The 19,599-nt window shown below is 46.8% G+C and overlaps 1 protein-coding gene across 9 annotated transcripts in view; it reads left to right on the top strand.

The window, feature by feature from the left end:
- LOC147195682 (dynactin subunit 1-like) overlaps positions 1–19,599 on the top strand; it is a 26,615-nt gene that overhangs the window by 195 nt on the left and 6,821 nt on the right. For 2 of the 9 annotated variants that reach the window (XM_086126474.1, XM_086126483.1), the window contains exons 1-25: positions 2,635–2,799; positions 4,605–4,865; positions 5,569–5,647; positions 5,785–5,816; positions 7,016–7,036; positions 8,870–8,887; positions 10,079–10,099; positions 10,951–11,124; positions 12,313–12,510; positions 12,583–12,787; positions 12,870–12,948; positions 13,148–13,307; positions 13,577–13,681; positions 14,329–14,520; positions 14,626–14,751; positions 15,312–15,464; positions 15,931–16,091; positions 16,920–17,088; positions 17,596–17,664; positions 17,771–17,983; positions 18,057–18,218; positions 18,316–18,447; positions 18,513–18,641; positions 19,212–19,354; positions 19,439–19,581. In XM_086126474.1, the coding sequence (XP_085982600.1) occupies positions 2,767–2,799; positions 4,605–4,865; positions 5,569–5,647; positions 5,785–5,816; positions 7,016–7,036; positions 8,870–8,887; positions 10,079–10,099; positions 10,951–11,124; positions 12,313–12,510; positions 12,583–12,787; positions 12,870–12,948; positions 13,148–13,307; positions 13,577–13,681; positions 14,329–14,520; positions 14,626–14,751; positions 15,312–15,464; positions 15,931–16,091; positions 16,920–17,088; positions 17,596–17,664; positions 17,771–17,983; positions 18,057–18,218; positions 18,316–18,447; positions 18,513–18,641; positions 19,212–19,354; positions 19,439–19,581 (3,178 nt within the window). In that variant the 5' untranslated portion in view covers positions 2,635–2,766. Of the gene's footprint in view, positions 57–2,634; positions 2,800–4,604; positions 4,866–5,568; positions 5,648–5,784; positions 5,817–7,015; positions 7,037–8,869; positions 8,888–10,078; positions 10,100–10,950; positions 11,125–12,312; positions 12,511–12,582; positions 12,788–12,869; positions 12,949–13,147; positions 13,308–13,576; positions 13,682–14,328; positions 14,521–14,625; positions 14,752–15,311; positions 15,465–15,930; positions 16,092–16,919; positions 17,089–17,595; positions 17,665–17,770; positions 17,984–18,056; positions 18,219–18,315; positions 18,448–18,512; positions 18,642–19,211; positions 19,355–19,438; positions 19,582–19,599 lie in introns of those variants that run through there. The other 7 variants (XM_086126481.1, XM_086126475.1, XM_086126477.1 and 4 more) reach the window with 7 other exon arrangements.

Genomic DNA, 19,599 nt, shown 5'->3' with positions numbered 1-19,599 from the left:
GGATGGACGCGAGTGGCCCAAGCCGAGCAGCTGGCGACATTTTCGGATAAAGCCAGGTACGCTTCGCGTGCGAAACACTATTCGGCCTCGTAAAGACGCAACGCGAGCCGTTTGGACCCATATTGTGTGCGTGCGTTCGGTTTTCAAGGGGACGCTAACTGAGGCTAACGAGTTAGCCGAGGGAGTGTCCGTCTCGGGACAGCCGCCAACGCCAAAACACGCCTTGGATAAATTCAAGAATCATCCAAATCATACACGTAAACCCCACAATCGCCAGCTAGCTCATTTCTGTCGTAACAGCGCGGCCGATGTTACTTTTGAGTGTCGATCATTAACAGCGAAAAATATAGATTACGTTTCATTCACGAGGTTGGTTTCCATCATCTTTAGATATGATGAATTACGTTTTTTTTGTGACGAAATTTGTTCTCCAGTCATGAAACGACTCTTTAATTGCCTTATGTGACAAGTGTATCCCCAATATGATGCTAATTTGTGTCATATGCAAGTAGTTGCAACCACAAGATGGCGCCAAATGTCACATTTAGACGTTGCGTGATGAACAAGCCAGTCACCACTCACATTATGGACAAAAGGAGCCATTATGTTGGGACGTGACAACACAATTGTTTTCCACCATCATCAATGTCTGATGGAATAAAAGAACGAAACGGTGTTTAATTATGGTCAGTCTGTTCAGACTTAAAGAAGTGATGGCATTTTTAAAGGCTTCAAAAAGCGGGCAAAAATGGTTCACGTTCTCCATTGTTACAATGGCCTCTCGGTGACTGAATGCCTGTGCAAAGTGGTGTGCGGCTCTCTAGGGATAAGTAAGAGCAAAGAAAAGGACGATGATCGGCATTGGGAACGACTACGTGTGCCATAAAAACCATCTTTGCAGTGCTACCCCAGTCTGCCTCATGTTTGGTTGGCACCTGGAGATTCCCGCACCATCACTGGCAGCAGACAACTAGCTTATCCCGTTGGACGTGTGTCCTGCATCTCCCCATGTTCAAAGTTAGGCGACAAATTTTAGCAACCTATCATGTTGTTCGAAATTACAAATTGGATGCAACTTTGTCATATGCGTGATACATCAAAGCACTGCATGAAAACCATCACACTGAAAATGAGGCGATGGAGGAGATTCCACTGTACATCATATCTAAAAATAGACCAGAAAACACATTTTTAACAAGCCAGATTATTTTTGTCTGAGAGGAGTGCAAGACAGACCCGCTTGACCTAAAGTATGCATATTAATGAATTATTTGGTGTGTGTGGCAAATGCAGTCACAATACACAAGAATAAACAATTATAGAATGCTTTACACCCCCTATTTTTTTGTCTTGCTGAACTGAGCAGTTTTTGAAGCGTGCTGTCTGTCCTGTTTTCATGCAAGCAGGCAAATGTGCTCCCAGACCGATATCCTGCTTGGTCAATGATGACTCTGGATTTCATTACCATGACAACTGGGAGCAAAACCTGTGTGTTTTAGATACGTTAATAACCAGTAAAATAAAAAATGAGTCCCTAGATTTGAATTGACCAATTGTAGGGAAAGCAGCTAAATTAATAGTAATAATACAAACAAATCTCCCAGGACTGTTACGCATGCACAGTAAACTGAAGAACGGTGTGGCCAGTGAATCGAGGAACCACTCGAAAGTTGGACAGGAGTCCTTGGATGTTGATGGATCCAAAATGGTGGCTCCTTAGCACATCATTGTGCTCAAATGCTCAAGCTGTGACTCAGCTGCCTGTGAGGACCAAATTTGTGCGCGCTGCAAACTGGACCTTGCACCCACTGCAGAGGGATGACAATACAAAAAGGCCGGGGTGTGCAATCAAGTTAATCCGGGCTTTGTTTGATGCGCATCACGTCAGCCTTTTGTCCCCTGGATGGAATCAACCCGCACTACCAAACACCCGTTTTCCAGTACTTTATCTGCTGGAAGTGCCGTTGTATGTCGTGGCCGTTTCAAATGTGAGCGCAGTCCACACGCGGACCAAGTCAGGATGTCCAAGAACAGGTTGTAGTTGGGATAGACATGGCCATTGATTCATAAGTCTGGAAGAAATTTGCACCTTCCAATCGAAATCAGGGCTGTGGCGTAAACACGCCGTTTAATGGCAAACGTCTGCGCAGTGGTATCAATAGCAGTGCTATTGGAATCAAATAGCTGTTAAAATAATACATGATTAATTGTTAAGAGATTATTTGTTGCGCCTCATGTGGTTAGGATGACGTCGCGATGCCTTGCGAATAACGTCAGTACTGTATAACTCCTGCTATGATAACAAGAATGATAATAATAAGATCAATAACAGCAGTGGGAAAAATCCAAACAAAATAAAGTCTTGTAATTGCTAGTAGATGCCACAAGATGGCGGCAAGGAACTGAAAACGGAGAAGGGTACAATCCATCTAACATGTACGCAATCATGAACCCATGTTCCACAAATGAGTGTTCAAGCATTCACGGTCAGTAAACGCGCCTTTTGTCTACAAAAAGCTGCACAGGCAGTGCGAAAGGGGTGCCAAACTGTGAGCTTTAGGACCCAGCACCTTTTTTGGAGCCCTACCGCCCTCCCTTTCTCTCTCCCATCACACACCCACAGCACCACACGCCGATGATGCGCTCTGTCGCGCTTCCAACCTCTGCATTTACTTTGGAGACGTGAAGAGTGAACAAGTGCCACTGGCGCGCTAGCCGCCTCGTATCGTTTTTTGCGTTTCTGAGGGGGTAGCGGACTCGGGGAACATGTCACAAACCAGGAGGAGCACGTTCAGCCGGGTGAGTGTGTGACACCATTTCTTTGTTTCCACTTTGAAGTCAGGTGGTCAAGACCGTTCGTACGCCAGGTGTGTTTTTTTTTTCCCTGAGGACTTCCTGTCTGTCGGCGCACATCACGTGCCACCCGAGTGATGACGTCACTGGCCGCGTTTCTCTTTTATGACCTTTTCATGTTTTTAAGCATGTCTCCTGCCTGTTTGGGGATGGCCAAGTACTGATGTCAAATATTGGTATCGGTGCAGATATCAGGCTAATTTCGAGGTATCGGTACTCTCAACGGCGGCTATTACCAGTATCGGCCGCCCTCTTGTGGCCATTTTATGATCAGGAACTAGAAATTAGAAATGAAAGATGTCAACAAAGAGTAAAATTGCTGTATTGGATTATATACGTCTTCTTTTTTTAAAAATCGTCTCTCATTGTGGTTTGGGGGGGAAGTTGAATGTATCAAAAGTACTCGTGGTATCGCCGCTTGGTGTCGGTGTCAGTGATATTAAATAATTCAGCTATCCTCGTCATCCTGAAAGTTTCAAATAGGGAAACGACAACCAAGTTTAGATGTATTTTCAAATGTTGAAATCCATTTATAGCTTACTGTGACGCTTTTACTTGTGCGTCTACCGGCTTATGCTCGGCCATTCCTTAGCCGTCGTGGTTTTGTCTTTATTAACATTCCCCAAGGTATTGACACACAACAAAACAGTCTTTATGCTTTGTATTCCGTTTTTATGTGTGCGTGTGTAAGGTGGATTTAATCTCAAGATGAAGTTTAGCAACGGCTGTTTCTCAACGAGGATGTGGTGGACGTTGTACTCATCAGTGCTCACTGTGCACCACGAAAAGTATTCTGAAGACTGTAAAAGCGAAGCCCTGTGAATTGCATCAAAGAAGTATTGAAAGGCTTCAAATTCTTTTGAACATGAGGTTTCTGGAGTCTTTCAATTATAGATTTGCAAACATTTCATGAAGAATTTTTTTTCCCATATTGTGATTTTTGTATGAGGCTGGAACAGAAATAAAACCGTTTCTACTTTACGGCTCTGCTGTCTCTCAACCTTGCGTTTTGGTTGTGCAGCAGCAGAGGGCCTGCTCGTATTTGAAAGACAGTCAGAGGCGGGAGGGTAATAATAAACTGCTGAGTCACCAGCGCTCTCGCGGCCGCACGCGGCATTATTTCCCGCTTGGGCGACGTCACCTATTTTAACCAAGTGGGAGTCTGATGGGACCCTCCGCACGTGGTCCCGTGTGGTCCGTCCGGCGGCCTGAAAAGGACACTTGCTCTCATTTGTATCCCTAAGGGTGGAGTTGCGTTGCCTCCAAAAACACATTTAAGAGTTGAAGTCACATTTTTTTTCTCAGATCTTTAGCAGCAAGTCATACCATGGCACATCACATCACATCATAGCGTAGCATAGCCTAGCATACGTAGCATCTTTAAGCTAGTTCCCATATCGTCACACGTCGTGTGCTCAAGACCGCCGAGTTGAGACCACGACATTATTTTAACAAACAAAGCTGAACAGTTCAAGATCATTCTCTTTTTAATTTGGATTTCCTTTCAAAACACCCCCCCCCCCCCCAACAAAAAAATTCTAATGGACTTATAAATGACTTGGAAATATCGCCAATGTAGCTGATTTGGCGTCGCAAAATACAGTACATGCCTGTTCGATAAAGAAGCCCGTGTAAGGTGGAATTAAATGCTCTTTGCTGAAGTATTCATGATTCTTACTTAATATGCCCATCGAAGGTATTTTTTTTGGTTGGTTTGTTTTGAAACTGTGTGCGCCGCCTCTCCCACACAGACGGCCAGCAGCCCCAGAATGAGCTCGGACGGCGACGGCGGCGGCGGCGGTGGGCGGCCCCCCAAGGTGGGCTCCCTGGTGGAGGTGATCGGCAAGGGCCAGCGCGGCACGGTGGCCTACATCGGGACCACCCTCTTCGCCTCGGGCAAATGGGTGGGCGTCATCCTGGGCGAGGCCAAGGGCAAGAACGACGGCACCGTGCAGGGCAAGCGCTACTTCACCTGCGACGACGGCCACGGCATTTTTGTCAGACAGTCGCAGGTACCGCTGTCGACACGGGGGGGGCCGGCAGTCTCAAGGCTACTGAATTGCACATTAGGAAAAAAAAAAAAAGTAGTGATAACTAACTACCACTTATAATAATCAAAGTGGGAGTGAGTCTGTTGGCTCAGTGAGAATATTTTCTTCTGCTTCCACCTGTTGCCCTTTTTGTTTTGGACAAAAACACAGTATGTTTTTCCTACCCAGAGCATGTTTTGACTTTGGAAGGCACCAGAAGCACTCATTTGGGCAACGTGAAATATTTATACGGACTACCTAAATGTTCGAAATATATTTTAATGTTTTGTTTTGGGGTTTTTTTCCACTGGTTTCACTGGGAACGTAAATAATTATGACATGTTTCTGCTGGAAGAATTTTGTAAGAATACCTTTGATTATTATTCATTACTGTTACTATTAATTTGAACTTGATTTACATTATTTAAAGTGAATATAATTGTTTTTAAAAAACGGGATTAAAATGTTGACTTTTAGTGATTAAAACGTATTTAATTGGCACTTTTAATTACTAAATCATAAATGTTACTTACATTTTTTTGTTTTAAACCAAAATTCAATCAATATAATCGAGGGGTTTAAAAAATAGAAAAAACCCACCGACTTCCACAAGGATGTATCTATTAAAAAGTCTGTCAAAAAAGCTCCCTCTGTTCAATTTATTGATGTTTGCTTTTGGTTTCAGATTCAACTGGTGGACGACGGCGCTGACACCACGTCCCCAGAGACGCCCGAGCCCAGCGCCACCAAGGTGCTCAAGCGAGGTAACACTCTGGCAGCCATCTTGACCTTTCTCTTTTATGACACAACTCTTCACCTGGTCTTTTTTTTTTCTTTTTTTTAAATATCATTGTTGTTTGCACCGGGATCTTTAACATCCCTCTTCCTCTAATTTCCACAGACATCCAGGACACATCAAAGTCCACCAAACTGGTGAGTCATATCTGGAGGATGTATGAAGATATTAAATAAAAACAACCCCAAAAAATAAAAAAGGTGTCACTTAAACAGGATTCACCATTACAAAATGAATAATTTCTCACGTACCTCTCATCATCCTGGTCTTAATTGTCTCTTCGTCTTATAAAAATACAAATGCACACCTTCCCATTTTACTTTCATTTTTTATTTTTTTAAAATCCCGATTGGTGAATGGTAGCCGTCTTCTTGTGGGAGGTTGATTTTATAATTCTCGGCGTGCTCACTTTCGTGAGGTACCATTATTTAACGGTATCTCAGTTTTGTTTGGATGATTCATTCTCCGAAGGATACATTGTTGAGAGGCAGTCGGCCAGCAGAGGGAGCTCTAACCAGCCATGATGACATTTCTGGCCTTTCTTCTCAACATCATGTTTGCATGAAAGAAAAACACTTTCAACTCTGGTTAAAGTTCACTTCTTGGTATATTAATCTTCAATCGCAGCTCATGCCCTGTGCGTGCCTCCAATTTACTGTAAAAATCTACTCTTCATGCACAAAACAAGTCTTATAGGTTACAGGATATGAAATTTTTTTTCTGTGATTCTTTTGCTTGCCATAAAAGAGTGGCCGTGTACCACACTTTGATTAAGGCATTTTATTGCATCAAAAAAATCCTTAAAAATATGAATGCGTGGATGGATTTTTTTTTTAATTACTTCAGTTGTGCATGAATGTTTTGGTTCACAAAAGGAGTACTCAAACAGAGGAGGGCAGACACACGAAATTCAATGCCATCTAAAATGGATTTAAACCCACACTGAAAAAAAGTCTGTTGCATTTGACACCCGCCAAAAAAAAAAAGTCTGGCCATTGGTCACACAAATGAATAGGATTTTATTTGGTGTTGGCGAAACCTCGTGTTCATGTGTGCAACCAATGTCCATATTTTCTTGATGTCAATCCAACAGATCTTTTTTTTTCCCAGTGTGCATTTCGTGACATCTTAACTGGCAGCGAGATGCATGTGTGCGCCAGGCGCAGACGCGACCCGTGTCTGTTCCTTCCTCATTTCCTCCGGCATGCCACTGACCAGCGTGACTGTAACCCCTCATCCTCCACCACTTCCTTCCTTCCTTCCTTCCTTCCTTCCTTCCTTCCTTCCTTCCTTCCTTCCTTCCTTCCTTCCTTCCTTCCTTCCTTCCACTACGCAGCGAGGAGTCAAGGCCAAAAAGGTGCGGCATGTTTCCCTGGCCTCGCGGCACCATCTTAAGCGTCGTGGTAACAGTGGCAAGCAAGCATAGCGCAGAAAAGGCACCGCTCTCATCCAAAGGACAGGAAGTGGGCGCGGCCGCCGCTTCCTGTCACGCGACCATGCTCTCGGCTCTGGCTTGCCTTTCGGTTGTCTTTGTCAGCTTGTTTGTTTGCTTTTTTTTTTTTTTTTTTTAAATTATTAAAAAAAGTGCAGTTTAGCCGAGCAGACGATATGGTATTAGTATGACGATATCACGCTACAGGAATAATATGATGACATGAGGAGAGAAAAGATGATATCCTGTAGGGTGGCAAAGCTAAAATATGTTTCATCTTCATTTTTATGAATTAAATTCGATTGAATCAATCCTTCAATACAAGTTTTTAAAAAATGGCCGGAAAAAAAAAAGCCATATGGGTCGGGCCCGACTCCCGATGTAACTGGTCGGAGTGCGGCGTTAAAGAAGCATACGTCGGCCGCGCCGGCATTCCGTGATGATTCCGCTTGCCGTTTTCTTTGCTAAAAAGCCACGGCAGTCCAGAGCGGTGATCATATCCCCCTCAGCTCTGCTAATCTCCTTCTCGCAGCGTGAGCGAGCGAACTCTAAGAGGATTAATTCCGGCGAGGATGATGATGCTCCTATCAGCTGCCAAACCCAAAATACTGTCATGTGCCGGGGGGGGGGGGGGGGGGGCGTGGGTCACCCAGGCCCAAAGAACGAGACAAAACAAAGTCCGCAGGGTTACGGCAAGTTTGTAGGCGACGCCATCACCGCTCAGCCACGGGAAAATGTGTTTTGTTGGAATATTAAACAACTTCCTGTCAGAAGATGAGCGCGGCGTGCGGGGCGTATCGAGTCCCCCCCCCCGCTGGGTAAATCGCAACGTGGATGACGGGCAGTCATCGAGACGACTTGCTGCTATTGTCAAGCAAACGGGGGAATAAGCAAGGGGAAAAAGCAAGTCTGCCCAACGGGCAAAATTGCCACCTAATTCCTTTTCAGATGAAAGAAGATAAGTTGTTTTTGTGTATTTCAAAAAAAATGTATGAACTTTTGCACGTACATACATATTTTTAAAAATATTTAAAAATTAAATAAATATAGGGTTGCCATCGTATTTTTAAAAAATTGGGCAATATCTTTAAACATTTACATTTTTTTCTTGGAGCCATCATTAGAGCACATTGATTATTATTATTTTTTTTTTTTAACCCCACATCCTAAACCTTGCACTTTACATCGGAGATCACTTGTAGCTGCAGCAGCTTTTAGCGTTGCTAGGAGACGGGGCCGGGGGGAGCCTCGCATCCATAATGGTGCGGCTCATTTTTCCGCTTGATCCTCCCAGCTGCGTGTTTTTTTTTTTTACATTGTCTCCTTGCATCGCCAACCCCCCCCCCCCCCCTCCCCGAGCGGTTAACAGATAACCCTTCTCCCCCCGGTGTGGTCGCCGTGACGATGAGTGGTTGAAAAGGCAGGGAGGGGAGAAGGCACGCAGTGATGTAATGCGGGAGCAGGGCATTGGATGAGAGGGCTGGTCGGGAGGAGGGGGGTGGGGGGGTTAACGGAGGCGAGGCGCCGAGATGTCAGAATGCTGGTGAGGCGCTGGGATTAGGAGGGGGACGAGGACGAGGACGGGGAGGCTGGGAGAAACACCGCCGCGGCCATTTGCACCGCTGCAGCCCGCCGAAGCGTCCGCCTGCCCGCCTCTTTCTGTCTGTCCGTTTGTCCGTCTATCCTGAACGCTTGGTCTCTCCCTGTCTTGTTTGTCTCTGTGTGTCGTCCTCTCCTCTCGCAAATATGATGAGGCAGACGCCGGCTCCTCGAAAGGTACAGTCCGCCGTCTTGACGCTCGCACGCCGCTCGGTCATCTCGTATTGGTGTTTATGCCGGCGCTTTTTTTTTTTCCTGCTTGGTCATGCTCACTTTTTTTTCATTTTATTATTATTATTATTTTTTTTTTGGTCAGATTCGTTGTAGTGTGCGGAGGCACAGCGTTCGGGCTTAAGACGCTGTCACCGCTTATTTGCCGGCGCCGTTGGGTCAGGCTAAATTCCTCTGAATGGTCTCACTGTAATCCAATAAAGCGTCCAACGCGACGGGTGAAAGGAGAGCAAGTCGGCGTGATGTGGAAAGTTTCATACATTCGGAGATTAATTCACCCCCCCCCCCAAAAAAAGAGAGAGAATAATGAAAATCCCCTTTTCTTATTCCTGCTTTCCGCTTTAACTCCATTGAGCTGAATTCAATTTGATTCGCATGGCGCCAATTCTCGACAGAAGTGACGTCATCGTCGGTTGTGCCGCAGAACATGATCCGACTTCCTCCAAAGTACTTCGCATATTCCCGTGACAGGCGGCGCATTTAAATGTGGTCGACGGCCTCCTGCAAACGCGGCCGTTGCCGTCCGACAGCTAACGAGAGGATTTTTTTTTTTTCCTGCCAAAAATCAGGATCAGCCTCCCCAAAAATCCAAAATACGACCGAAATGGAGGCAGCGGCGAAGCAGAGAATAACCAGCAGCACAAATACAAACAAAAAGCTTGTTCAGCTTGCCGTGTCATGCGGGGCTTGTCTTTTGGTTCTGTTGCGTTCTCGGCCAACTGGACCGCACAATGAAGTCATTCGGGTCACTGGCGGCGGCAGCGGTGCCAGTCACGTTGTCGTTTGGGGGCAGTTCGGCAGAGCGGATGGATGCTTTGTGACCTGAGCAAAACGTATGCTGTGTTGGAATGCGTCATTCCAACTCTGTTGACTGACTGAGGCGGTGGCTCCGCCGTATTGCGATCGGACATCGGAGGTCGCGGTTCGGTTGGCATTAGGTGCCGCACGGGTCGCCTCGTTTCGCTCTCGAGTGTGTCGCCCGAGCCTTCCTCCCGTTTACGCTCTTGCAAACTCGTCGGAGATCAGAGCGCCTTCAATGCCTTGTCTTCAATGACTAAACCTGCCTGTTTGTTTCCTGGCCCTTCCCTTCCCTTCCCTGCCCTCATGTTCCTCCTCCTGCGCCTTCTTCCTCCTCAGACCGCGGCCAGAAGGCCCAAGGTGAGCCCGCTTGCAACTTCCTCGGGGCTTCCCGTTCCTACCAACTTAGCTCTGGTGCGGGGGGGGGGGGGGGGGGGGGGGTCAAACGTTTGTGCTCAAGGGTCACATTTGATTTTTAAAGCCAAGTCGTTTGTTGACACGATTTAGCAAAAGCTAACTAATATCTGAGGAATATGCACATGTTGAATTATAATTCACCTTATTGAAGAAATGACATTTGAAAACAGTGATCCCCGCATTTCGCGCACAAGGTAACTCAATGTGTTTCGCAAAATTAAAAGTCGAACGTTGAAGAGCATTCGCGAACGAGACTTAAATACATTTGAAAGCAAAGTCAAGAAATACGGTCATCAAGAAGATGGAAACTCATGGAGTTGAGGTCACTTGATCTCACTTCCTTGACACTAATAACTACTTTCCTATAAACCGTGCTTTGGCGCCATCTTGTGGCGTCAGAAAATAAATAATTAACTCATTCACTACCAGCCAATTCTGGATCAAGTCTGAAAAGACGTTTAAAAACGTCTTTGGGAGTGAATGAGTTAAAAAAGTCGGAGAATCAGGAATAGTTTTATATTTCTGTTTTATTGATGGTTCGGCAAACAAAACGGCAAAAAATAATAATAATTTGCTAATCGTGATCCACAAAAATGCAAGGAATTAATGACAGCGGGCCAAATTAAAGACCAGAGTGGCCAGTATGTGGCCTCTGTGCCATACTTTGCGCACCACCGCATTGTTGTGGTTTGAAGCTGCAAAGTGGATCGAAGCTCATTCGACGCGTTTGAATCGTGTTCTCGGAAGGACAATGTTGCTTGATCTGCGCCATATGCCGCTGCTTTTTCCTTCAGCAGCCGAGCCGTTCCGCAGGCAAGGGGCCGCCGTCCGGCTCGGCCTCGGCTTCGGCCTCGGCCGGCGAGATGAGCAGCAGCGAGGCCAGCACCCCCGCCCAGACGCCGCTTGCCGCCCCGGTCATCCCAAGTCTGCACTCGCCCGGGAACCCGCCGCCGCCCGTGCCCAGCAAGGTCTGTTTGAGATGCTTGAAACAAGACTCAGTCAGCACTTTGAACGACAACTCTCTCCTTTGCTTCCTCTGGTCCGTGTTTCGCGTGGGACAAATAGCATGTCACCAAACAGTACTGCGACAGTTTTTTTCTGTAGTTCAAAAAACAAAACAACCCCCCCCCCCCCCAAAAAAAAACTGTAGAGTGAAGAAAATGTCATTTGTTAATTGCGGTCAACACTCACTATGTGCGGGGGTTTGGGACCAACCTTGTCGCAAATAGGAAAAATGTGCAAATAATTTATGCTCCGCCCCCAGCCCAAATGTTTTAAAAAAATTTACAATCCCCTTTATTGAATCAACCCAAACCATTTGGTGATTTTAAACTCATCTGACATTCCCCTTCAAAAGAAATGACTTTCAGATTTGATTTTGCAAATCATAAAATTCCAATTAATACTTTCGGATGAGCTATTTTGTTTTTTTAAAAACATTTTTTTTTACCGCTGTGTTTACTCTTCATGTTTTTGAGAGCCACAACAAAATTTTGAGAACCACAACAAAAAACTTTTTTTTTTTTTTTTTTTTGCCCTTGTCTCATTTTTCGGCATCCCTCATCGACGTCCATGTGAAAAAGTCAACTGACGAGTGACCCCCGCGTGTACTGACGCCAGAGTGTCAACAACAGTCATAGATGAGTGTGGCAAAAAAAATGGTGCAAAGAAAAAGTCAGTTAAATCCCCAACTGTACCATTTCCAGGCTGGGTAATTCGTGTGAATTGGAAAAGTGTTTTGAGGGTTTCCTCCTATTTGGTGTTTCAAGTTGGCCTCTGCCTAACTATTGTTTCGCCCCCCCACCTCAGGAGGAAATCGCCATAGCAACACAGGTGCGTTGACATGACCCGCTGGCACGGAAAGTGTTGTTTGTCAGTTTCAACAGCCCGTCGAAGGTGTGACTGCGAAAAATGCACATTTAGTTCGGCATCTGGCAAACTTGACGCGCACGTTTTTCCTCAGCGCCGCTGTGTGAATTGTCTTAACATGCACAAAACGACTGCTGTGGGGCCCCAAGCATGGCTGCCCGTCCTCGCTCTAAAACACGCTTTCCCAAATTTTGAAAACTGAATATATATTTTTGATTGTATGAACTGTCACGGTAATATTGAAGCCGTTTTCTGGAGGAGCGCGACTCCGATTTGGCGTGTTTCAGGAGGAGGAGGCTCTGCGCGCTCAGGTGAAGGACCTGGAGGAGAAGCTGGAGACGCTGAAGGTGAAGCGCACCGAGGACAAGTCCAAGCTGAAGGAGCTGGAGAAGCACAAAATCCAACTGGAGCAGCTGCAGGAGTGGAGGACCAAGATGCAGGAGCAGCAGGCCGAGCTGCAGAAGCAACTCAAGGAGGCCAAACGGGTATGGAGGGAGGGGGGGCGGGGGCAACAGCGGGACGGGCAATGTGATGTGACGTGACGCGGCTGCCGGCAGGAGGCCAAGGAAGCCCTGGAGGCCAAGGAGCACTACGTGGAGGAGATGTCGGACACGGCCGACGCTATCGAGATGGCCACGCTGGACAAGGAGATGGCCGAGGAGCGCGCCGAGTCCCTGCAGCTGGAGGTGGACACCCTGAAGGAGAAGGTGGAGGAGCTCACCGTGGACCTGGAGATCCTCAAGCACGAGATCGAGGAGAAAGGTGTGGTGACGAAAGCTCCAATGTGGGGGAGGGACGGGGGGAAAAAAAATGTTGACATTTTTTTGGGGCGCGTTCCCGTCAGGTTCTGACGGCGCTGCGTCCAGTTATCACGTCAAACAGCTGGAGGAGCAAAACAGCAGATTGAAGGAAGCTCTGGTCAGGTGCGAATGATGTCACTTCCTGATCCCCTTCTTGCTCACAGCTTTAAAAAAAAAAACGTAATTCTTGAACGATTTGTGATTTTCTTTATTCCTGTGGAAAAAAAAAAAGAAATTAACCTTCTTCTTCTAAGAGTCAACCTTATTTTTCCCCCTTCTTTGAAAAATCCAAATGGCGTCACGACTTCCTCCTGCCCTTCAGGATGCGAGACCTGTCGGCGTCGGAGAAGCAGGAGCACGTGAAGCTGCAGAAGCAGATGGAGAAGAAGAACGTGGAGCTGGACGCGTTGAGGGGCCACAAGGAGAAGCTGCAAGAAGAAATGTCGGCGGCCGAGAAGACCGTCGACGAGCTGAAAGAGCAGGTCCCGCACGCGTTGGCCCAAGAGCAGCATTGCCAAGTTGCTTTGGAACGTTTTCTGAAAATAAGTAACCCCCCCCCCCCCCCCTCCCAAATAATTCAACAACCCCCTGGATAATCTTCCTGTTGTTGACCGCTGCCTACCGCCAGATTTTTTGTTTTCCCAATATTTTAAAAATCTTTAGAGGTGTTTTTTTTTTGTTTCTATGTGTAAAATTATTATGGGAACGAATTAAATGTTTGTTTTTTTTGTTGTTGTTTTGTTTTAATCAGGTGGATGCAGCTTTGGGGGCCGAGGAGATGGTGGAGACCCTGACGGAGAGGAACTTGGATCTGGAGGAGAAAGTCCGGGAGCTGAGGGAGACCGTCACCGACCTGGCCAGTCCTTGAACTTGTCGCAATCTGGTTCTGGTTTTAATTTCGACCGCTTTTAGTCTGAAGTAGCAGTCGCAAAGGTTTTTGAGATTTTTCGTTAGTTTTAGTTTTTATTTCGTTTAGATTTTTGGCTTATCGATGTCAGTTTTTTTGTCATTGTTAGTTTGATCATTCATTTAACTTTAAAAAATTTGAAACACATTTTTAATTGCCTTAAGTTTTTGTTTATTTACAGCCGCTAGTGGCCCACACAGCCGTCATGAAACCAGCGGAGCCCAACTAAATAAGTGTCAAGTGTAAAATAAATAAAAGAGGAAAAAAAGTTTTGAAATGAACTCTACATTCCACCTGATGCTGGCAAAGGCCTGCCTAAATGAAGCGCCTCCCCCTCATTTCAACATAGCTCCTTGGCCACATAATGGCGGCAAAGCAATATTGTGAGATTAGACACGGTTTTGGCCTGCACAAAAACAGCGGCTGTGTTAGCTCCCTCCTAAAAAAATACATTTGGCATCGCTGTAGCTATAACGTCATTGTAAATCGTTTTGTAAGCATTGCCGTTTCATTTTTTTTTTTTCTTGAAAAATGCCCCTCCCCAGTCCATTTTTTGTCATTTCATCGTATTTTGTGAACTCTCACAACGCCCGCAGGAGGCCATCAACGAAATGAACGACGAGCTCCAGGAGAACGCCCGCGAGACGGAGCTGGAGCTGAGGGAGATGCTGGACCTGAGCGGCACGCGAGTGCGAGAGGCCGACAAGCGGGTGGAGGCCGCGCAGGAGACGGTGGCCGACTACCAGCAGACCATCAACAAGTACCGCCAGCTCACCGCACACCTGCAGGTAGCGTCCACGTACTTCCTGCGCGACGTTGAGATGCCACGTACTGTACGTCCGCCCGCCTCCGGCGTCTGCCGCCGAGTCCTGATTCGGTCTTTTTGCTGACAGGAAGTCAACCGAGAGCTGACCAGCCAGCAGGAAGCCTCCGCCGAGCTCCAGCAGCAGCAGCAGCAGCCGCCCGCCGAGATGTTCGACTTCAAGATCAAGTTTGCCGAGACCAAGGCCCACGCTAAGGTCGCTATGGCAACCTGCCAAGTCAACGTTGACGTTTGTTCCCAAGTTGTTCCCGTTATCGATCGAATCCGCAAAATCTCGTTCACTCCCAAGACGTTCTGTGCCGTCATCGTACCGCATGCAAGGTTTCACAGTACTTACAGTAGGACCTAAAAAAAAAACCAATCCAATATTTGTAAAGATTTTTAATTGCATGTTTATCATATATCTATTTTTTGGGTTTAGTAGTTATTTTTCCCCAAAGCATTTCAGTAGGTATCATATGCAAATTTTGTCTATTCTTATGTCGGGCTGGTCCAAATCCCCCACAAAATGTGGAGGTCGACTGTACAGTACACAAGCAAGTTCCAAAGATTGGATGGATAGCTGATCGACGATCTCCCCCCGACTGGCTGATTGGCTCCAAAAGCGTGATGGTTGTCAAGCCCGAATCCGATCAAATCTGCTTGAGTCCAATAAATCAACTCGCATCGTGTCCCGGATGTTGCGACGGTGCGCGACGACACAACGCAAGCGAGTTGCAATTTGTTTTGTGTGTTTTCCGCCGATGTTGCGTGTAGGCCATGGAGATGGAGCTGCGCAAGATGGAGGTGACGCAGGCCAACAGGCACGTTTCCCTGCTCACCTCGTTCATGCCCGAGTCCTTCCTGCGCCGCGGCGGCGACCACGACTGCATCCTGGTGCTGCTGCTCATCCCCAGACTCGTCTGCAAGGTCCGCCCCGTCCGCTCGCAATTTGATTTGGAGGCTACTTCCCAAAAAAAAAATTGTTTTGCCAAGTGTGGCCTTTTTTCGTGCTAAATTGAAATGATTATTCTGACATCATTCCAAATTTATTTGCATAAGGTTTTGAAAAATCACTTTTTCCCCCCTCATAATGTATGTAAATGTATCTTTTCATTCCAATGTATTCTTTGCCGTTTTTTTTTCTTCACACTTTTATTTTGTTCTCCTCGTATTTTATTTGTTCTACATGTTAATGAATTTATTCTATTAACATTAAGATTTTCCATTTTCCCCTTTTATTTTGTTGATATTTTGATAACATTTCATTGTATATTTCACCATTTTTTTCATGTAGTTTTCATATTTTCATGGTCATGTATCATCACACTGCAACTTATTTCCATGTAGAATAAAAAAAAATTCAAATCAATTCATTGTGCGTGTGTGTGTGTAGGCAGAGCTGATCAGCAAACAGGCGCAGGAGAAGTTTGATCTGAAGGAGAGCGGCACCGAGCGAACGGGACTTCGGGGCTCGGCGGGCGAGCGTCTGAGTTTCGCCGGCGGGCTGGTCTACTCGCTGACTCTGCTGCAGGCCGCCCTGCACAAATACGAGCGGTACGTGGCGGCAAACTGGCAGAGAGGCGGCGCGCTTTCGCCCACCTTGGCTGGAGAATCCGTTTCCTTCGCTTGAGTGCGACGGCCACGCCGTTTGACTTTGAAGTGAAGCATTTTTAATGACGACGTTTTTTTTCACATCTTATTTTTTCCCATTTCTCATCATTTAAGCCTGGCTTTTCCTTTCGAAAATTTTTTTCTTTCTTTGAGGGGGATTTGTTTTTGTCTTTTCCTAAAAGTACAAATTGATTCTCGTAACCGCTTCAAAAAATGACCTGGTTCTCATATTTTCTTTTTCTCATATTAGCCTGAAGATACGATTCCTCTGTTCCTAAATTTTGACCTGATCCGTGGAATACTTTTACTTTCAAAAACTATGTTGTAAAATTAGCACTTTTAGTTTTGAGCAGGGGAAAAAAAATTATTTAACACCTTAAAATGATTTTTTTTTTTGACTTTTCAAAATTGTATTCTCATCATCTTAAAACTTTTTTTTTTTTTGTTTTAAGGTCAAATGCCAAGTGACAATTTTTTTCGTACTGTAAGGCGCACTTTAAAATGCTCGAATTTTTCTTTTGTCAAAAATTGAGAGCGCGCGGATATCGAATTGAAGTCGAAGCGAGTTTGACTTCTTTGCTGCGCCGGTTTGTCCACTAGCAATGCTGTGACATGTCCCCCACTCATCGGTCACCACCGAGTCGTTGCACTGCGGCACTTTATGAAAGCGCAAGTCTCCATTTCTGTATTCTCCCGACGGTTTTAGGCGCGACTTCCAAATGTTGTCTGCGACAGTAGCAGCTTCCAAAACGGTGCGCGCGTGTGCTTCAGATCGCTGTGCGAGTGCGGCGTGGAGGCGTACAAGAAGATGGGCTCTCTGTACCCGGAGATGAGCGTCCACGAGCGCTCGCTGGACTTCCTCATCCAGTTGCTGCACAAGGACCAGCTGGACGAGACGGTCAACGTGGAGGCGCTCACCAAGGCCATCAAGTACTACCAGGTGACGCCGGCCGCTCTCCTTCCTGCCAAATTCCCCTGAAATTCTTCCGTCGTCTTGACTTTTGCAAAAGTTCAAGTGGGAATTTGGTGCTCGCATTGTTACAACTTTTCTGCTTTGGAATTTCTTGGGGTTTTTTTCTAAATGATGTCTTGTATTTGTCATAGTTTGGATTTTTTTTAAATCAGCATTTATTCTTGTCATGTCATCACTTCCCTCCAAAATCACAAATTCATTGCGTAAGACTATCTTAAAAAAATAACCGTTGAAGACAATCTTGTTAAATTTTGACCCCCCAATTTTTTTGGGGGGCGTGGGGGGTAAACTCACAAATTCTTCTTGAAATGTGATGACCCCTTTTCCGTAAAATTACCAAATGTAATGATTGTTTGAATTTTTGGTTTTGATGACGAAAGATCACGAAAGCAAGCGTTTCTTTACAGGCAATCAGCATTTTTTAAAACAAATTTGAATGTCGGCCAACGTCGTCTTGTCATCGTGTCGTTGCAGCAACTGTACAGCATCCACCTGTCAGAGCAGGACGAGGACTGCACCATGCAGCTGGCCGACCACATCCGGGTGAGAACCCCCCCCCCCCCCCACCTGACCCCCACCTAAAAAACAAACAAACCCCGCATGGCACTTCTCTCCTGCCGCTGACGGCGCCCGCGTCGGTGTGGCGTAGTTCACGCAGAGCGCGCTGGACTGCATGTGGGTGGAGGCGGGCCGCCTGCGGGCCTTCCTGCACGCCGGCCAGGAGAAGGCCCAGCTGGCCGTGCTGCTCAAGGACCTGGAGACGTCCTGCGGGGACGTGCGGCAGTTCTGCAAGAAGATCCGCCGCCGCATGCCCGGCACCGACGCGCCCGGCATCCCCTCGGCGCTCGCCTTCGGCCCGCAGGTGAGCCGCCGCGCCGGCGAGTCCGGAACCTCCGAGTTTGTTCGCCGGTCGTACAACGCGCGTGTGCTCGCAGGTGTCGGAGACGCTGCGCGAGTGCCGCAAGCAGCTGACGTGGGCGGTGGCGCTGCTGCAAGAGGTGGCGGCGGCCGGCGCGCAGATGATGCCGCCGCTGGCCGAGCAGGAGGGGCTGGCGGCCGCCAAGCTGGAGGACGTGGCCTTCAAAGCCGCCGAGCAGGTCCGGCGCGCCACAAAAACGTTCTTCTCCCAGATGACGAGAGCTCCTTCAATGGATAGAGATGCCTTGTTTTTTTTTTGTTTTTTTTGTCCTTCAGATTTACGGGCATCCGGGCGCGAACCCGTACGAGTGTCTGCGGCAGTCGTGCTGCGTCGTCATAGCGACCATGAACAAGATGGCCACCGCCATGCAGGAGGGAGAGTACGACGCCGAGCGGCCTCACCCAAAGGTGACTTGACTGGACGACATTTCTCTGTTTGGGATGAGCCGGTGAGACACTTTTTTTTTTTTCAGGTCGCGCCTCCCGCCGAGCTGCGGGCGGCGGCGCTCCGCGCCGAAATGACGGACGCGGAAGGTTTGGGGATGAAGCTGGAAGACAGGGAGACTGTCATCAAGGAGCTCAAGAAATCGCTCAAGATTAAGGTGACAATAAACACTCGCGTCTACTTTTTATTTCGTCAAGACTCCCCCCCCCCCCCCCCCCCAAATAAAATAAATTAAGTGCAGCTTAAAAAAAAAAAAAAATCACTAAAAAAAAATTTTTTTATGCCAGATCTTTGTCTTGAAAAAAAAATCGAATGAATATAAAGATCTTGAATTTCTTTCAGAAAATGCATCGATTTTTCTCTTGAAAAAAAATCAATTTTTTTTCTTTAAAAATGAATCTTTTTTTCTTGAAAAAAAATGATAGTTTTCCTGAAAATAGAACTTGACTGAAACTTTTTTCCCTTTGGAAAAAAAAAACGTTTTTTTTTTAATAAAATGCATTTTTCTTTCTCAAATTTTGTAGGGTTTTTTTTGGGGACAAAAAATGTGGAAAAAAACTTTTAATTAAGACATTTTGAAAATGGAAAAAAAGAAAAAAACAAATATGAAACAATATAAAATTTCCTCATTAAGAAAACAACTTTGACCAAATTCTGGTCATCCAGCTTCTTGCCACACGGCGGTGTACATCTGCGCGCTCCTGACATTTTTATTTTTTCCCCTCAGGGCGAAGAATTGAGCGAGGCCAACGTGCGGCTGAGCCTGCTGGAGAAGAAGCTGGACAGTTCGTCCAAAGACGCCGACGAGCGCGTGGAGAAGATCCAAACGCTGCTTGACGAAGCCCACAACCTCCTCAAAAAGAAAGAGAAGTGAGTTGACGTCACAGCGGGGGGCTCGCGCCGCGCTTACGTCCCACCTCACTCACTCCGTCCGTGCCGCCCGCCCGCCCGCAGGGACTTCGAGGAGACGATGGACGCCCTGCAGGCCGACATCGACCAGCTGGAGGCCGAGAAGGCCGAGCTCAAGCAGCGACTCGGTGGACAGGCTAAGACGGCCGGCGACAGCCCGCGGGGGAGCGGCCCGCTCGGGCTCTCGGGTAAGGAGGCGACGTTCG

The sequence above is a fragment of the Hippocampus guttulatus genome, chromosome 13, assembly GCF_054856545.1.
Source record: "Hippocampus guttulatus isolate MCC_2025c chromosome 13, RoL_Hgut_1.0, whole genome shotgun sequence".
NCBI lineage: Eukaryota > Metazoa > Chordata > Actinopteri > Syngnathiformes > Syngnathidae > Hippocampus > Hippocampus guttulatus.
The sequence above is the reverse complement of the archived record's forward strand: the minus strand, read 5'-3'. Positions and strand labels throughout refer to the sequence as shown.